The sequence below is a fragment of the Ochotona princeps genome, chromosome 6, assembly GCF_030435755.1.
Source record: "Ochotona princeps isolate mOchPri1 chromosome 6, mOchPri1.hap1, whole genome shotgun sequence".
In the NCBI taxonomy this organism is placed as follows: Eukaryota; Metazoa; Chordata; class Mammalia; order Lagomorpha; family Ochotonidae; genus Ochotona; species Ochotona princeps.
Genome location: NC_080837.1, coordinates 47738367 through 47754894, shown reverse-complemented (window position 1 = coordinate 47754894; position 16528 = coordinate 47738367). Strand labels below are relative to the sequence as shown.

Genomic DNA, 16528 nt, shown 5'->3' with positions numbered 1-16528 from the left:
CTGAAGGAGGGAGACTGTGGGGAGTAGAGAAACACATAGAGACGATTAGCCTATGCACAACACCCCGAGTGTGACAAGACTCAGGTTAAGGACCCGGCTGGGTGCGTTGGGGACAGTGAGGGCAGGTCCAATCCGAAGGAGTAGAGAAGGCATCAGGAAGGGCTTCCCAGAGGAAGAAGCTGTTGAGCAGGCTCTCGAGTGCCAAGATGCTGCTTGTCAGGACACCAGTTGGAAACGATTCATTTCATTATTGATCCTCTTATGCCACGGAGACTTCTGCTCACTGACAAGCTATGCAACTGGTGAGGTTGTTAGCTCCTGAAGGTGCCCCCGGAATGACTCACAGCGCGTGACACAGTGAGCACTGCACACACACACACACACACACAGTCTCCCCTGATATAGGGCGGTCTTTCAATCCCATCATGTCCCCAACAGCTGGACACACACACAAACATATTAATACTGGCTCAGTGACTAACACCTTCCCCACAGCTCAGCCCTGCTTGAACCTGTACACAGCACCCACCCTCACTGGGTGACCCATGGGCCCCTTGCCCTTGTTCTTTGCTCTTCCTTCTTCTTTTCCCTGAGCCCCAGAGCTATGTCTATGGGTGTTCCTCACCTCTTCCCACTGTGGCCAAGTTTGGGGAAGTGGTGTGTATGTGTGTGTGGGGGGGACAGGAGCAGATGGTGGGGCGTGGGGGACAGTGAATGGGAAAAAACAGCAGTGACTTGAGGCAGGCAATGATTTTGTGTATTTTTTTTTATTCTATACAAGTGGGGAGAGATCCCCTGGGGAAAGAAGGACGGAGATCTGCCCTCCTGGGGCGGGGGGGTGGGAGGAGGCGGACCCCCATCCTGAAGCTCTCTACAGAGCGAGGCCACGGGAGGCAGCCACAGCTTCCCTCCCTCCAGGTCCCTGCCTCCTGCTCCCCCATGCCTGGGTCTGCCACACTGTCCCTGTGGGCCAGGGGCTGGCAGGAAGCCTGGGGGAACAGCAGTGGCTGGGGTATCTGAGTCCTTGTGAGGCACATGTCAAGAGGAGGGCTGCTGGGTGGGGGCGTCAGTCCGTTCCAGGCTCACTGCTTCCTGCAGGAGGCAAGAAAGGGAGAGATCCCAGAGCCAGCTTCCTGGGCAGGGAGAGCCAGCCCTTCCCTGTCCCCTGCCACGTTGGGGTTTGTCACATGCCAAGTGGGATGGGGAGAGAGTGGGAAGGGACACCTGTAGGGTCAGGAGGCCGCCTCCTGTCCGGCTCCAGCTTGTCACAGGACTGTGCCCGCCGTGTCCTCTTAGGTTTCAGGGGGGCAGTGCGGCGGCTGGGATCAGGGGGCCCTGAAATGAGGGTGATGTTGTGTGTGATGGCGGGGGCTGCTCATGGCAGGCAGCATGGCCTTGCAGGCAGATGCCTGGAGCCTCTCCGCCCCTAGCCAGGATGGCCCACCTGGGACCTCAGGCTCCTCTTGGTCCTGCTGGGAGCCCAGTCTCAGCCGGGGCTTGCTGATTCCTGGAGTTGTTCCCCCTGTCTCGGCTTCCTCCTTGCCTCCTGGCTCCTGTGGAGGCCGGCGGCCTCTGGGCACAGCCACAGGCTTGGGGGGCCGTGGAGCTAATGGGGGGTCCTGCAGTTGTGAGAGGAAGGGAGTGTTGTCTCAGGCAGCCTTTTGCCTTCTCTAGGTTCACCCCTCTGCCCTCCCCTGCCGCGTCTCACATTGACAGCCCTCACCTTGGCATTCCTGGCTGTAGCAATCCTTTCTGGGAACAGAGTCTCCTCCTTTTCCTCCTCCTCATTTTGGGAGGCTGGGCTGGGGCTCTGGCAGCTGAGGTTGGGAGCGCTCTCTTCAGCTGGGGGTGGGAAAGAGAAGCTGCAGGAGCAGGTGTGCCCTAGTTGCCCAGCTGCTCTGACACCCCTGCCTTCCTCATCGCCTTCCGCATCCACACTTCCTTAGCCCAGCATCACTGTGTGGCCATCACCTCTGGAAGGGGCTGTGGCTTGGCTACCGCCTCACAGAGCAGGACCTTGGTTGGCCCTTGTCCGCTGGGTCCACAGGCCTGGCTGCCCCAGTTCAGGGCTGCAGTGCTCCAGGGCCCTGCCAAGGCTGCAGCCTGGCATTCCCAGAACTCTTGTCTTCTGATCTGATGTGCAAGGTGACAGCCCTCCGGGAGAGGAGAGGTGCCCTGGCTGGCTTGCCTTCTGCACCCCTCCCCCTGAGGGTGTGACACTGGAGGAAACTGTCTGCAGATCAGTGACATGAGAGCATCTTTCTGGAGCAGCTTCCTGAGTCAGGATGCAGCCCTGCTTTGGTTGTTCTACCCGGGGTATGTCCAGGATGAAGAGATCATTGCAGGTGCATATGGGCAGGGCACAGGGTCTACTCATGGGGCCAGAGAGCAAAGGCCTTGCTTACAGTCATGGGTGGCTGAGTGGGACTAGCATTTTTGACCTCCCCCGAGCCAAGGTGGAGCTCATGGGCTGTCTTGGAGCACCTTTTCAAGGTGGGGTGGGGACTGTTTTGAGAGGATGCTGGAGTGTCTGGGCTGGGCCACAGCAGGAAGTGTTTCCACCTCACATGGTGGTGGTGGCAGGGGGGGGGGGGGAGAGGGGGAGAGAGAGAGAGAGAGAGAGAGAGAGAGAGAGAGAGAGAAGAGAGATGTCCCGACAGAGGGCACCACTAGGCAGACAGTGACCAAGGCCTGAGGCGGCACTTCATTGGAATTCTCCTGGCAAAGCCACTTCCATTCTGTAGAAGCTTTCTCTGGATTGTTTTTTTGTTTTTCTCTCTTTAGGTTGTGGCTTTGTAAACATCCTTCTCAGTGCCCATACCCTGCCCTCCAAACCCCTTGGTATGCAAATTCCCCAGGGCAGAGACCAGGATCCCTGGGGTTTGGGTACGGGCCTTTGGGGCTGCTGTTTTCCATACCTATGTGCCACGTGGCCTCCGCTCGGCGCATGGCGCTGAAGCTGGGCTTTGTGCTTTGGGGGGGCGGTGGGGGCTTCCAGGCTCCAGGCCCTGGGGTGGGGGGAGAGGGCAAGAATGGAGATGGGGAAGGAACAGAAAGGAAGAAAAGGTAAGTTAGGAGGGGTCCGTGAGAAGGGGTGCAGGAAAGGGAGTGCTGGGGGCCTTCTCACCAGCGTCATCCGATGAGCGTCGTTTTTGCCAAGCCTGAGCGCTGCCCTCCAGGTCGGGGCCAGGGCCCTGAAAGCACAGCTGTGTCAGCTCAGCAGGCCCCTGCAGCACGCGCACCAGACACCTGGGCAGGCACGGAGGAGGCACGCGCTACACAGACACGCGTCCCGCCCTCTTCCTGGTTTTATGGATGCTGCTGCTTAGCTGCAGTTTTTGTTTCACAAGGCGGCTTGATTTCAAAGAAGTGTTCAGTCAACATAATTCAGGGGCACATCAGAAAGGGTGTAATCAAGTCACCCAAGCTCTGGCGACAGAGATCTTGTCCCCACTCTGCTTCCCACCTAGGAAGCAGAAGTTCCCTCCCGGAGGCCAGTAACTGGGTCAGGCTTCCTGCAGGTAAGTGACGAGGTACAGAACTGCAGTTAAGGCCTTTCCCAGCCAAGGCATGGGCCTTTCCACCCAACTAGCAGCACGAGACCAGCAGGGCATGGTAGGGAAAGACGGATCCTGGATTTGCCACCCCAGCTGCTCCTCACCTCTCGTTTGCCATCGAAACTCCAACCCTTGGCTCTTCCCAGTCCGGGAAGGGCCACGCCATGGGCCCTTGGCTGCTGCGGTGTGGTTCCAGGGGCTGGGGCCCCCTCTCCTGGCTCTGACCCCTCAGGCGCCTGGAATAAGGTCTCCAGTTTGCAAGTGGCTCCGGGTGCAAAAGGAGTTCCACAAGACAGCAGGGGAGTTGGGGACACTTCCCCCTGCCCCATTCCCTGGAGCCTCCAATCCTGAGCAAGCCCACAACTCAAGAAGGAAGTCTTTCTCATTTGCATCCAGCACTCCCAGAATGCTCTGCATCTCCAGATCTTAGTCCACAGCGTTCCTCAGGGAAGCCCTAGTATTCTCCCTCTGAGCTTGCTGTGAGGTGGAGGTGGAGCAGCGGAGGGTTGGGACAGAAGCAAGGGAGGACACAGCCCTCAGGCTTCACTCACCATTTTCCTGTGGAAGGCAGGTCCCCGACCCTCCCCAAAACTGGCGAGGAGGCTGCTCTCTTCCTCCGGGCTCCAGCAGGGAGAGGAGCTGTTGCCCAGGCTTGGTGGGTCCGGGCTGGGGGGGCTCTCCTGAGTCGGGGGTGGGGGCGGTGGTGGAGGGAGGAGGAGTCCGGCGGTGGGGGATCCTGGCCCCCTGTCACCCTTGAAGCTCCGGGGCCGGCGGAAGTGGAACAGGCCTCGGCGCCTCTTCTTCTGCAGCGGGGGCAGTGGTGGCTCGGAGAGGCCTGGGCGCAAGCTCCTCAGTGTCCGCGGGCAGCTGGGCAGCGGGCTGGGTTTGGTCCCAAATTCCCACTTCCTCCCCATCACTCCCTCCTCCTGCCCCTCTGGTCAGGGCACACAGTGGATCCCGGCTTCCTTGTACCACCTTCTGGTCCCCCACACAGGCCTCTCCCCAGCCCACCCTACTAATTTCCATCCCTAAGCTTCTCCAAGTGCCCCAGCTCCATCCTGTGGCATCTGCCTTGGACAGAGCAGGGCCCTGGGGTCCCCATCTGTCCCCACCGCCCACTGACCCCATGCTTTCCAGCTGTTCTGAGGTAATGACTGGGAAGCTCTGGGAGCTAACGGCTGGGTGAGGAAGGCTGGGGATGAGGGGGCAGCTGTCCCTAAGAGAGACTGTCAGGGAGCTGGGAGGATCCTGCCACACAGATCGACTCCAAGCAGGACTGTGCTTAGACAACGCACCTGGAGCTCTCGTCCATGACTCTGCGGCTGAAGAAGTCCTCCAGCCCCTCGTCCAGACGGGTGGCCATCCCGTTCTCCTGTCGAGGCCCGGCCACTGGCACCTGCTGTGAGGAAAGGCTCACAGGTTCTCCTCTCTGGGTCAGGAAGCCACTCCTCTCACTCACCCAGGGCCTCCTTGTGCAAGTTCAGACTGCAACAGGGTCTGGTTGCTGTCCCATCTAATGCTGATCTTGTTTGATGGCCCTGCCTGGTCCGTTCCCCGCCCCCCCCGCCCCTCTCCCCTGCCCAAGGCTAGAACTACCCTGGCAGGCCTTAGGGACTCACACTGGGCCGCCCAGGTCCCGGGGGAGTGGTGCGCGGGGGCCGGGGCCTCCCTTGTGTCTGGTGTCTCAGTTTGTAGCCATGCGTGGGCAGCTCTGAGAGACCTTCCCAGGAGCCACTGGCTGTGGGCTGGCTGCTTCCAAGGCCTGAGAACCAGCTCGGGGGCATGCCCAGGTTCCCCAGGTGGCCTTCCATGTCCTGCGGGCTCCCACCTGTGGGGACAGCAGCCGGTGAAGGGACAGAGGAAAACAGAGACTGGGGCAGGGGTGGAAGCCTGGCGGGCCTTTGAGCAAAGGGGCAACTCACTGATGAAGGCAGACACGGGCCGGATCTTGCGGCAGCGTTTCTGTTTTTTGATGGCCATGGTGTCCTGCAGCAATGGAGACAGATGGTGCTGCCAGGTTGTGGGGAACCCTCCCCTGGGGCTGCCTGTGCCTCATAAAGCCTTTTCTGGGGAGAAAATCCCACCTCTCTTCTTGGTAACTGGGGGATGGGGACAAGGGAAGAGGCTGGCCTGGATGAAGGCTGGGGTGGAGGTAGGGGTAGACCAGTCACACAGCAAGTTCAGGGGCAGGAGTGTCCAGACACTGGAAGAGGGCAATGCAGTGCAGGTTCAAGGGCAGGGCTCAGGCTGAGGAGGGGAACGAGAGGTGTGGGGTGCTCACGATGTTGGTCCCAAGTTCATCATCTGTGGTCTCCTCATGGTCATGGTTCCGACCTCGGCCACGGGAGGACAGGTCCTGCCCTTGGCCTGGGCCCCCTGACGCATCTGACAGGGTCCTTAGCTGGGTCAGGTGCCGGGCCTGAGGAAAGAGAGTTGGTCCCAGGATGCTGACCTGGTGGCGGGATGCACACAAGCTGGGGAGGGGAGGAGGTGTCCAGCAGCCTCACCAGGCTCTTGTGGGAGTGATAGAGTTCCTGCAGGATCTCGTCCACTATGGAGTTGGTCAAGTAGGTGACCACGGACAGTTTCACTTCACTGCAGGCACAGGGAGGGCTGCTCAGTGCTCCTGGCCCCTGCAGGCCCTGGTTTCTCCCTCTCCAACGAGCCAGCCCATAGGCCTCGCTGTCTAGGGAAAGTGTGGCTGCTGTGGGAGCCCAGCAGCCTCTGGTCTCCATTAACTCATGTGTCTTGGCACCCTCCCTCTGGTCCCTGGGGTCCAGAGGTGTGTGTGTTGGGGGAGGGGGACAGGGAGGAGTTGGAAGAGGAGCAAGGGAGCTCCAGGCCAGGCTAGGGAACTGGGGGTGCTGATGTGTGTGATGGGTGGTAGCTGAAGAACCTCCCGTAGGGGCATGTCATGCACCCCACTTTCTCCTGGGTCTAACCTGAACAGCTTTTTAGGAGACCATGCCTGGAATCAGTGTGTGTACACACCTGTTGGCATGCACTGTGTGCACGCCCGGCTCCTAACCCCCAATTCAGCACTTAGATTTCCAGGGCAAAGACTGTCAGGTCCCGAATAGCAGAATAGCAACGTTGCACATGGTTAAAGATTTATCCCTTGTAATGGAGACGGTGCCATCTATTATTCATTGCTGATAGCGCTAAGTGCTCTGGGCCAGCTCCAGCCCCGCCTCCAGCACCCCCCACCCTTTCTCCCTTCTCACTCCAGCTTGTTCTGAATGTCCTGCCCCGCCTGCTCCAGCAACGCCCCTCGGATGAAGTTCCGGGGCACAGTGACACGCTCCGCCACGTTGCTCAGCATTTTGTTGTGTCCCTCTGCCACCCGCATGGCCACGGGGCACAACTCCTGCGTCAGGCTGACCATGGACTCCAGGATCACCTAATGGGAGGTGGAGGGGTGGAGAGGGAGAGAAGCCTGAGCCCCAAGCAGAAGCAAGGTCAGGGTTGGCGCCACAGCAGAAGAGGCCTTGCCCTGTCCATTCCATGGGGACACGGAGGGATCTGTCTAGTGCAACCGCAGGCTCTGATACTTTCTAGACACTCCTTCCACTCTACCATATAAAAATAGAGGGAGAGTCAGTTCAAACAAGGGTCAGGATCCAGAGGTTGGAGGTCAGAGTTTAAGAGCCAAGGTCAAAGGTAGAAAAAAAAAACCCACTAAAAACCAAAAAAACCTTATACTATATAGAATGGCTTTGGCATAGTGGTGATGTAGTAGTGGGCTCAATTCCAGGCGTTTCCTCTTTGCCATTCCCCCGACTCTGACTTGAGCCCTCAGTCAACATGGGGTTCCCGTCATGGCCTCCCCTCTGCTCCAGGACTTGCCTGCAGCTCCTTGTCCACAGCCTTAGACACTTCGCTGGCCACGGATTCCAGCCTCTGCCGCACAGGCCCGTCGTTGGCCAGCACGTGGCCCAGCTCGTAGAGGCTGGGGAAGAGCTGGGGAAGGCAGGTGGTCTAAGCTGCAGGCAGCATTGGGCCTCCCGGGGCTGGGGCTGTGCCTTAGGAGGGAACTTGGTATGTGTCTTCCAGACTGTCAGGGAGGGTGGGAGGGACCATGGAGGGCTCACCGCTCGAGAATTCTTGGCGTCCTTGATGAGGTCTCGGGCATAGAGCAGCTCGTCCTGCACCGGCTCCAAGGGGCACAGCCTCAGGGCCCGCACCTCCTCTTGCACTCGCCCACACAGCCGCTGTAGCATCTGCAACACAGAGAGAAGCCAGAGTGTCAGGGGGGGTCCTGCGCCCCAGCATCCTAGAGGGGAGACTGCAGGCAGCGCTGTGGGTGTAAACATGGACAGGATGTGCTGGTGCCTCCTGCGGTCTGGTTTCTCTCCTCTGAGTGCCCTTCTTGGTCTATGTCTGGGTATTCTGAATGTCCCTTCTTTCTGTTCCATCCCACATTCAGTCTAGGTGGGGGTCCCCTAGGTTCTGTTCTCATGCTCCCATGCGCTCTGTGCCATCGCGCTGTGCCCCTGCGCATGCCCACGTGGCCTGGAGGGAAACGTTTACTTGCTCGGCGCTGCTGGTCACCAGGCCCTGCTGCAGCCGGAAGGCCTGCTCCTGGGGGCACGTCTGCGAGTGGTTATTCCTCACCAGGCACCACTGGATCTGGAGATGATGACGGGTGTGTGGGCTCAGGGCCCGGTCACGTGTGAGCTGTACCCCATCCCCACTCCCGCTGAGGACAGCGCCCTCCACCTTCTGCCAGACGTCTTCAGTGCGCTCTGGGGCGCTGCGGTAGGCTTGCGAGATGTCACTCACAGGAAACGACATGAAGCGTAGGGTGTGGTTGCTGGGGGGGTATAGTGGCACATCTTGAGGGGTGGCAGGTGAGGAGGGGAGAACCTCATCTTCCTCTTCCCCATCCTTTCCTAACATGACCGTCATTCGCCAAGAAACTTGGAGGGAGGACTGTGGAATATTTCAAGCTTGGTCCAGTCTCAGGGCAGGCCCCCGGGTCACTCACCTCTCCAGGGCCCTGGCGATGTCCAGGAAGCCCAGGGCAGATGTATTGTTCCGGTCCCACAGGATGGTTCTGTGGGGAGGGCGGGCACCAGTTGGTGTCGCCTCCCTCTGGCGTGCCTGTTACAAGTCAGGGACATGACCCCTTCTGGAGCCCTCCCTCCTCTCCTGGGGAATGAAGCTGACTCAAAGAGGGTTCTGGAAAGCCAGGGCCCAGGGCAAGCATGGAGCTCCAAATGGGGGAGGACATGTGTGTGCACAGGGTGCAGTGACAGTAGGTGGGGGACTGGGAGTTTCCAGGTGTGGGCCCCACCTGAGGGAGGAATTTATCTGCAGGGCTTTGGACAACATCTTGGCCCCAATGTCCTCCATGCCATTGCCGCTCAGATCCACCTTGGCCAAGCAGGTGTTGCTGCCCAGGGCATTGATGAGGATGCTGGTGCGTAGCTTCAGCCGGGAGTCTGCTACCGACAGTGACTGCAGGGACTGCAGGTGCAAGGGAGGAAGTCGGAGTGGGCTCTGTCTGGGCAGCATGCCTCCCCTTGCTCCCCAGTCAGGTCTGGCCACTCACACAGTCCTCCTCCTGGATCAGCTGTACCAGCTTGTGTAGGATTTCCTCCAGGGTCCTGTGGGGAGTGAGGGCTCAGAGTAGGAGGGGAAGGGCCTGGGGAGATACAGGGAGGCAAGGGGAGGTATGGGTGGTGGATGGGATGAAGGGGGTCTCACTTGGCTTTGACATTGAAGTTCTTGCCCAGGAACAGGTGCTTGAGGGACTTGTTCTTGCCAAGTGCAGGCACCAGTGTCAAGAGGTCAGAATCGAACCCTGGTCGGCAGATGGGAGAGCTCGGCCTTGACTTTAAAGCTTAGAGGAGTGTCTCCTCACGGCTTCTTTTCCATGCTCCAGGCCCCTGTTCCCACTTAGAGCCTCTAGTGAGGGGAGACCCTCCACCCTTCAACTCACCATTGTCGGACAGATCCAGGCTGCCCACACAGGTGACGGCCCCCAGCTGCTCCTGCAAGGCCTGGGCTCCCGCTGAGCGGAGCTGCAGAGGCAAGGCAGGATCGGAGAGGGCCAAGGTTGGTGTGCGGGAGCAGTCATGCCAGGACTCAAGGTGGCAGCAGGTGTAAAATCAGGAGTGCCTTGCTCCATCTTTTCCTAAGGTTCTAGCCTCCTTGCCAGCCATCTCTCCTAAATCAGCTTGCTCCTGCCCTCTAGTGGAGAAGCCTGGTATCTCTCCCCCACCAAAGCCGACAGTGGGATCTGAAAACCTGGGACATCTGGAGGGAGGGCCAGAGAGCACAGGCTTTCAAGAGGAAGGACGAAGTGTACCGTGGTTAGGGTCAGCGTCAGAGCAAGTGCGAGGGCTTACCTCACAGCTACTGAGGTCCAGGTGCAGGTCATTGAGGTGGCTATTGAGGGAGAGGCCCTGCAGCAGCGCCCTGTGGAGGAAGGCCAGTGGCCCACCTTTACCCCCTGGATGGCTGTCTCCCACTGGTCCCCTGGGCACCCCCAACCTCGCACCCACCCGACCTGAGGGCCTCCAGGGGCAGCCTTGTGGCTGACAGGTTGACGTGGCTCAGGGTGTAGGTGCTGCTGAAGAACTGCTTGAAGGCTGGCGGGGCCTCCTTGCTCTTCCTGTGAACCCAGAGCACCCCCCGGGAGGAGAGGAGGGTCAGCGAGGGAGGGGAGGGAGGGGATGGCCATGACCAGCCCGATCCTCCCTGTGTCTCCCCCTTCGTGCTCCCACCTGTGGGAGCAGCTGTTGCGGGCCAGGTTGAGGTAGGTGAGATGGGAGCAGCAACCGTGGAGCAGGGCGCCCAGAAGCTGTGGGGGAGGGAAGAGGGCATCCTAGACAGGACTGACCCCTGTCTAGGATGGGCTCTGAACCCTGCTTACTCCCCTCACTTGGTGGCTGGGGTGCGGAGGGGCTCGAGGGAGGGGCTTCTCAGCCGCTGTACACCCACCCCTAACCTTGGCCACCTCTCAGGTCTTGGGGCCCTGCTAGAGGGCACCCAGCAGGCGGGAGCTGCAGACAGCAGTGATGCCTTACCATTCAGCAGAACCCTCCTTAGGGAGGCTTGACATACCCCCTGCCTACCCCCTCTTGCTGCAGGTCAGCCTCTCACCAAGTCAATGGCGCAGTCGGTCCCGGACAGGTCCAGGTGCACCAGGGCGTTGGGCTGGGCCAGGAAACTGTAGAGGGCCTGGGAAAGGCAGGTGAGAGGGGCTGTAGGGCCAGGGGTTCCCGGCCAGGGAACACAGGTTCGCATGCTGCTCTGTGGCCCCGTCCTGCTTCTGCAGGAGCTCACGGCTCCCTCCTACCAACTCACGTTAGCCTCGTCGGTGGCTAGCAGCCCGGGGTTCTTGCTCAGGTCTAGGTATCGCAGGGAGCTGGCAAAGGCTGGGTTGGCCCCGAAGGTCTGGCCCAGTGCCTGGAGCCCTGAGCACAGCAGACACTGGGCTGGGTTGGCCCCCCATCCTCACCACTTCCCCTCAGCAGCCAGCTCTCCCCTCCTCCCCCAAGCACGGCTTCTTCTCCTTCCCCATCATGCTGCAGTACAGTGCTCCCACCTGTGGGAGCAGCTGTTGCGGGCCAGGCTGAGGTAGGTGAGATGTACAGGAGGCTGACCTACAGGGTTCAAGGCCCTAGGCAGCACAGGGTGGTAGGGGATGGACCAAAGGTCAGAGGTCAGGGTCACCACATGAGTACCTCGAGGGGAAATGGCAGTCTTGGCCAGGCACAGTTTGGTGAGCCCAGTGGGGAAGCAAAGGAGCTGTTGGCTCAGACTGAGGAAGCCTGGGAAACGGAGGGAGAATGGGCCCAGTGAGAGAGGCTGGGCGATGGGGGCAGGGGCCGCAGAGTCCGACAGGGGCTTGAATGGGATGCAGGCTTGGGATTGAGGATGGAGGTGTGGGGCAGGGGCCGACAGAGGCTGGAGAGCCCCTGCTGGGGCCCAGGTCAGGCCCTGGGCTAGGAGAGGGTGTTTCTGCGTGATGACAGGGATAGGATTCCAGGTTGGGGCTCACCCTTGTCCTCGATGGGGTTGTGGGACAGAGTGAGGGCATGCAGCACACAGCTCCCGTTCTCCCCAAACACCCCGGCCAGCTTCTGGACAAAGTCCCTTCAGGCAAGGGGAGGAAGGATTTGTCCTGAGCTGGGCCCCCTGGCCCACCCTGTGGGCTGCCCCTTTTCTAGCCTGCCTGCCTGGTTGGGACTGCAGTGCTGGATGGGCCCTGCCAGCGAGCTGCTCACTGTGTTAAGGAAGTTGTTGAGCTGGGGGTCAAACCCAGCTTGGGGGTCCTCAAACCTGGAGTGGCCCACCCTGCTTAGTGGTTGCTAGAGAAGGGGGTTGGGGCCTAGAGGGTCCTGGGGCAAGGCCATGGAGTGTGTGTGTGTGTTGGGCAGGAACTCTGTGTCCCAGGGGGAATGGCTGACTAACTCAGTGTCCTTGTGGGTCTTTTCTCCTCTTCTATGGAGCCAGGAGCTGGGTGAGACAGCTCAGAGGCACACATCATGTCCCTTAGGTTCTGGAACCTTCTAAGACTACATCAGAGGGGCACCACTGCCTGTGGAGGAGGCTGGCCTCACGTTTTAAGTCCTGCATTGTCCAACACCAGCTCTTCGAGGCTCCCGGATTTGCTCAGGGTGTGTAGCACCTGTTCCAGCACTTCAGAGCCCTGCAGACAGATGTTGGGGGAGGGCTGGGGATGGGTCCTGTGAGCAGGAGCTGAGAGGGCTCCCCTATCCTCTCCTCCCCCCCTCCGGCCCCCAGCCCATCCCAGCTCCTACCAGCCGCAAGTCCTTGCAGTAGAGCTTGGTGAACCACTGGTTGTAGGCTAGGGCTGCCACCATGAGGGCCAGATCTCTGGTGAGGGAGGGGGTAGGGGGACAAGGGAAGGGGGATAGCTGGTGAGTGGATGGCTGGGACAGGAAAGAAGAAAGCAGGGATGGAGGTGGGGGGCAGCAGGGGAAGACAGCAGCAGGGGTGGATGGGGTTGGGGAGGCAGGGAAGGAGCTGTGGCTGGGACAGAGGGGCACCCTGGGTTGGGGCTGGCATGCAGTTGCAGCTAGGGAATTGAGAGCTGAATCTCTGTGTCCCGGGACCTACCGGCTCTCCAGGTGGCTGAAGTCCAAGAGATTGAACTCCCGGTTATCTTCAGCATGGTAGATGGTGTCCACATCCTGGAGAGGAGGGACTGGCTCTCATCTGCTCCTCCTCCTCTCTCTGCTTCTCCTGACTCCCCTCCCCCTGACAGCTCCCTCCTGACGTACCCATTGCACCTCTTCTCGGCAGTGCAGCCCGTTGTAGTCACACAGGGCAGCGTAGGTCTCAGAGAAGCCACCTGTGGGCCCGACTCGGGATAAGGGGATGGAGAACTAGCTTTGGGGTTGAAGGAATGGTCAAGGCCACCTCCTGTGCCAGACCGCGGACCTCCTGAGTCCTGGGGGCTGTTGCTGTCCTAGTCTCAGACCCCCATGCACCATGTGCTTTAGGGACCAGGGTGGGTTGAGTGAAGCCTGCCTCCCCTCCCCTTGCACCTTCCCCTGCTCACCGCACACACTGTGAGTGGTGGATGTGGAAGTCTCGGAGTTAGGGGATGTGTCCCGGGGCCCCTCGGGAGTGTCTGCATTGCCACGCCGAATTAGGCACCTGAAGGAGGAACATACAACATCCCAGAGAGGGGTGGAAAGAGGCTCTAAGGGTTTCTCCTGCAGCAGCTTCTGCGATGGGGGTTGGGGGGATGCCCAAGGGTGGTGGTGGGGGGATGAGGGAGAGGGGCCTTCTGCTGTCCCAGCAGCCCAGGTCCAGGGGGAGGTGGGAGGGGAGGTGACGTCTCTGCTGCCTAGTCCCCTGACCAGGCCCTCATTGGCCACTCACCCAGGGCCAGGGCAGACCTTGGAGAGGGCCAAGCTCACATGCCTCGTCACCTGGTCCACGCTCTCAGCTGAGGGCAGCCGCATGCTCACCAGGCCACGCTCTGTCTCCACCAGGATCTGGGGGACAGGGAGGGCCAGAGTCTCACATACCCCCTGCCTCCTTCCCCTGCCCGGCCCTGTCTCCAGCCGGCTCAGCAATGGTCCCCCTCTGCCCCTGCTGCCCCACAAGTCCACACCTGATTCTGACTGAGTGTATTAAAGGCCCGGATTTCCAGGACATTGAAGGAGCTCTCCACCTGTGAGGGATGAACAGAGGCACTCAGCTCCTGTTGAAGGTCTGGTTCATCCCCAGGCTGCCTAGAGGGCAAGGCCGGGTGCTCGCCACTCTTCAGCCTAGCTCACCTTGGCAGGGACTTTAAATGGGAAGAGATGGAGGCGCCAGGAAGTCAGGGCCTGCAGGCAAGATGAGACAGCAGCTGGCAGCAGCAGGGTGGACCCCCCCTCCTGCCCTCCTGCCCTCCTGCCCTCCTGTAGCATCCCTGTTCTGCTCTCTCTCCTGCCCTACGCTTGGCTCTGGGACATCAGTTCCCTCTCCCTACAGGCTTTAGTTCTCGGTCCTCCCCTGCCACTGCTCCACAGACCAGCCGCCCTGAATACTTCCTCCCTGCCCCCCTCCAGGCCACCTCCCCTCACCAGCACTCGGTCCTCAAACTTCTTGGGTTTTGTCTCTAGCTTCACCCGGTGTTGCTGGAGAACGGGACCGTGGCTCAGGCACCTCCGGATACTGTCTGCAGGTGGAGGGTGCCCACTCAGAGCTCCCCACCTCCCAGGTGACCTCCACTTCCCCATGGCCTTCCAGATGGAAGCAGGGTCAGGGGAGAGGGGACAAGGAAGAAGGAGAGGAACAGAGAACTTTCTCTTGGGTAAGCCCAGCTCCTTGCGTCCCTGACTCAGGGGATACCGTCTGTGGGAGGGTGCGCCTTCACACTTCTGAGAGTGTGAAGGATTTTTCCAACCCAGGCTCCATATCAACATAGACACAGTGAGTCAGTGGGCGGGGGCGTGGGGGTGTCCCTCGTGCCACTCTTTAGGTGGTCCGGATGCTAGCGCCCACGCCTGCCTGTTCTACAAGCATGGGCCTGCCTTCGGAAGATGCCCAGGAGCCAGGCGTCAGTGGGTACGGTGAAGTGTGAATGAACATGCTGCCTTGTAGCTATGACAGGGGCACAGGGCCAGGCTGCTCCTGGGCCTCAGGCATGCGTGTGTGTGTGTGTGTGTGGAAGGGAGGGGGTGCACGGAGAAGGAGTTAGAGTTTAAATAAGCCCTATACTCATCTGCTGGCAGTACCCTCCAAACATCCCCTAGTGTGTGTGCGTGTGCGTGTCCGCCATGAAGTGTGTGTACACACATCTCCCGATGCTGGTGGGGTGCGCGAGTAGGTGCTGGAACCCGCCACAGCGCAGAGTGTTTCCCAATATCCTTGAGTGTCCTGCTGTCTGCGTGGGCTAGCCTGTGCTCGCGCCTCTGGGGGTCAGGGTTGTAGCAGCGCAAGGGGGCCGGGCCTGCTCTTGAGCATTCTCTGAGAGAGGTGCAAACAGGAGGGGCCTTGAGGTGCTAGTGGTGGGCAGTGGGGAGGGGAGGTGAGCTGCGGAGACCCTGCCTGCTCTAGGCTTTAGCTCCAGCCTAGGACCCGTTTCCTGACCCCCCCCCACCCCCGCTTTTTTTTTTTTTTCATCACTAGCCAGGGTTTTCTGGGGCCGGTTCCGGGGCGGAGCCGGGAGGAGGGAGGGTGTAGAGCCAAACAGCGGTTCAGGACCAGGGGCAGCTCCCGTCGCTTGGCGAGGTGGACCCGGCCCCGCCCGGCAGGGAAGCCGGGACGCTCACCACGGGGAGATTGGACGCCTCGCCGCCGCCCAAGGGTGGGCCGGGAACGTTGGGAGTCAGCCTCATGGAGCACAGGGGCAAGTGCACCTGTCGCCGGACAGTGGGGCGGGTGGCCCAGGACAGGAAGGTCCTGCTAGGGGTGAGGCAAGGGAACCGGCGGCAGAGGATGCTCCGGGCGCAGTGATGCCGGAGCTGGGACGCAGAGTGGGTAGGGGTTAGCCTTGGAGGCGAGGGGGCACGGGGCGGAGGAGCACAGGGTTGAGGATGTACCGCGAACAGGAACGCACTGGGGTTTGGGATGCTCCCGGACGGGGCGTCCCGGGGACCAAGGCAGCCTCGTACCTTGCAGCTCGCGGGTGAGCTCCACGCCGGCCTTGGCCATGGCTGCCGCCGCTGCTGCTGCTGTTGCTGCTGCAGAGAAGCTGCCGCCGCCGGGAAGCCGCGGCACATGCTAGACCCGGCTCCGGCAGGGCTCCGGCAGGGCCCGGGCGCTGAGCTCTGCAGCAGCGGCCGAGCCCGCTCCCGGCAGGGGCGGCTGCGCGAGCGCTCCTCCCCGCCTCCCGCCTCCCGCCTCGGAGCGCCGGCTTCTCCGCCCCGCCCGGTTGTCGCCGCACCGAGCATGCGCGCCGCGCCGCGCCGCGTGAGACCCCAGCGCGCGCTGGCGCCGACCCCCTCCCCTCTTTCCCGCCCGTGGCTCGCGGAGAGGTCCAACTTGCGTCACCCAGCCATCACCGGGGCTCGGGGGCAGCGTCCCAGCTTTCCGCGCCACGCACTCCTTGGGTACCAGACGCAGAACCCATTTCCTTTTGTCTGTGGGCCAGGGGACCCCATCCCCAGGGCGTCTCTTTAGGGCCGCTCCTTTTCTGCCCCCTCCAGCGCCGGCTCAGGACATGTCCTTGCTGACCCGGGAGGGAGCTCGGAGCCAAGGACGATGCCAGGACGGGACTTGCGTGTGTGTGTGTGTGTGTGTGTGTGTGTGCGCGCGCGCGTGTGGAAGGGAGTTGGTTCTTTTCAGCACGCTCGCCCCAGCCTCCGGGATCCCTGTGGCGCCCTTGGCACTGTCCCCGTGGCTGTTGAGCCTGTGAGTAGCACATGGGAGTTCCCAGGTCACCTCCCAGCTGGCAGCTCTGCAGACACCTCCACCATCCTTCCCCGAGTATGACGTTCAAGTCCTGGAGATAGGAGAGGCTGGCTGGGGGGCACCAGGGAGCCCCAGCCTGGCCC

At 61.1% G+C, this 16528-nt stretch overlaps 1 protein-coding gene across 2 annotated transcripts; it reads right to left on the bottom strand.

Annotated features, from left to right (window-relative positions):
- Positions 1-780: 780 nt before the first annotated feature.
- CARMIL3 (capping protein regulator and myosin 1 linker 3) lies at positions 781-15883 on the bottom strand. Of its 2 annotated transcripts, none has more exons than XM_058666241.1 (40): positions 15647-15883; positions 14114-14208; positions 13823-13873; positions 13657-13716; positions 13422-13537; positions 13096-13193; positions 12815-12885; positions 12651-12724; positions 12332-12407; positions 12131-12219; positions 11569-11663; positions 11252-11338; positions 10872-10981; positions 10668-10745; positions 10289-10365; positions 10072-10176; positions 9911-9980; positions 9502-9583; positions 9267-9363; positions 9112-9166; positions 8854-9026; positions 8545-8613; positions 8277-8370; positions 8088-8186; positions 7649-7777; positions 7404-7517; positions 6782-6957; positions 6065-6152; positions 5839-5976; positions 5480-5543; positions 5177-5385; positions 4853-4956; positions 4109-4424; positions 3662-3793; positions 3128-3194; positions 2919-3008; positions 1724-1842; positions 1445-1619; positions 1225-1335; positions 781-1092 (listed from the first exon to the last, which is right to left on the bottom strand). In XM_058666241.1, the coding sequence occupies exons 1-40, from the start codon at positions 15684-15686 to the stop codon at positions 1067-1069; spliced, it is 4119 nt and encodes a 1372-aa protein (XP_058522224.1). In that variant the 5' UTR covers positions 15687-15883; the 3' UTR covers positions 781-1066. The 2 variants fall into 2 exon arrangements, with proteins under 2 accessions (XP_058522224.1, XP_058522225.1); XM_058666242.1 differs by having other exon boundaries at positions 4853-4953.
- Between the last annotated feature and the right edge of the window lie 645 nt (positions 15884-16528).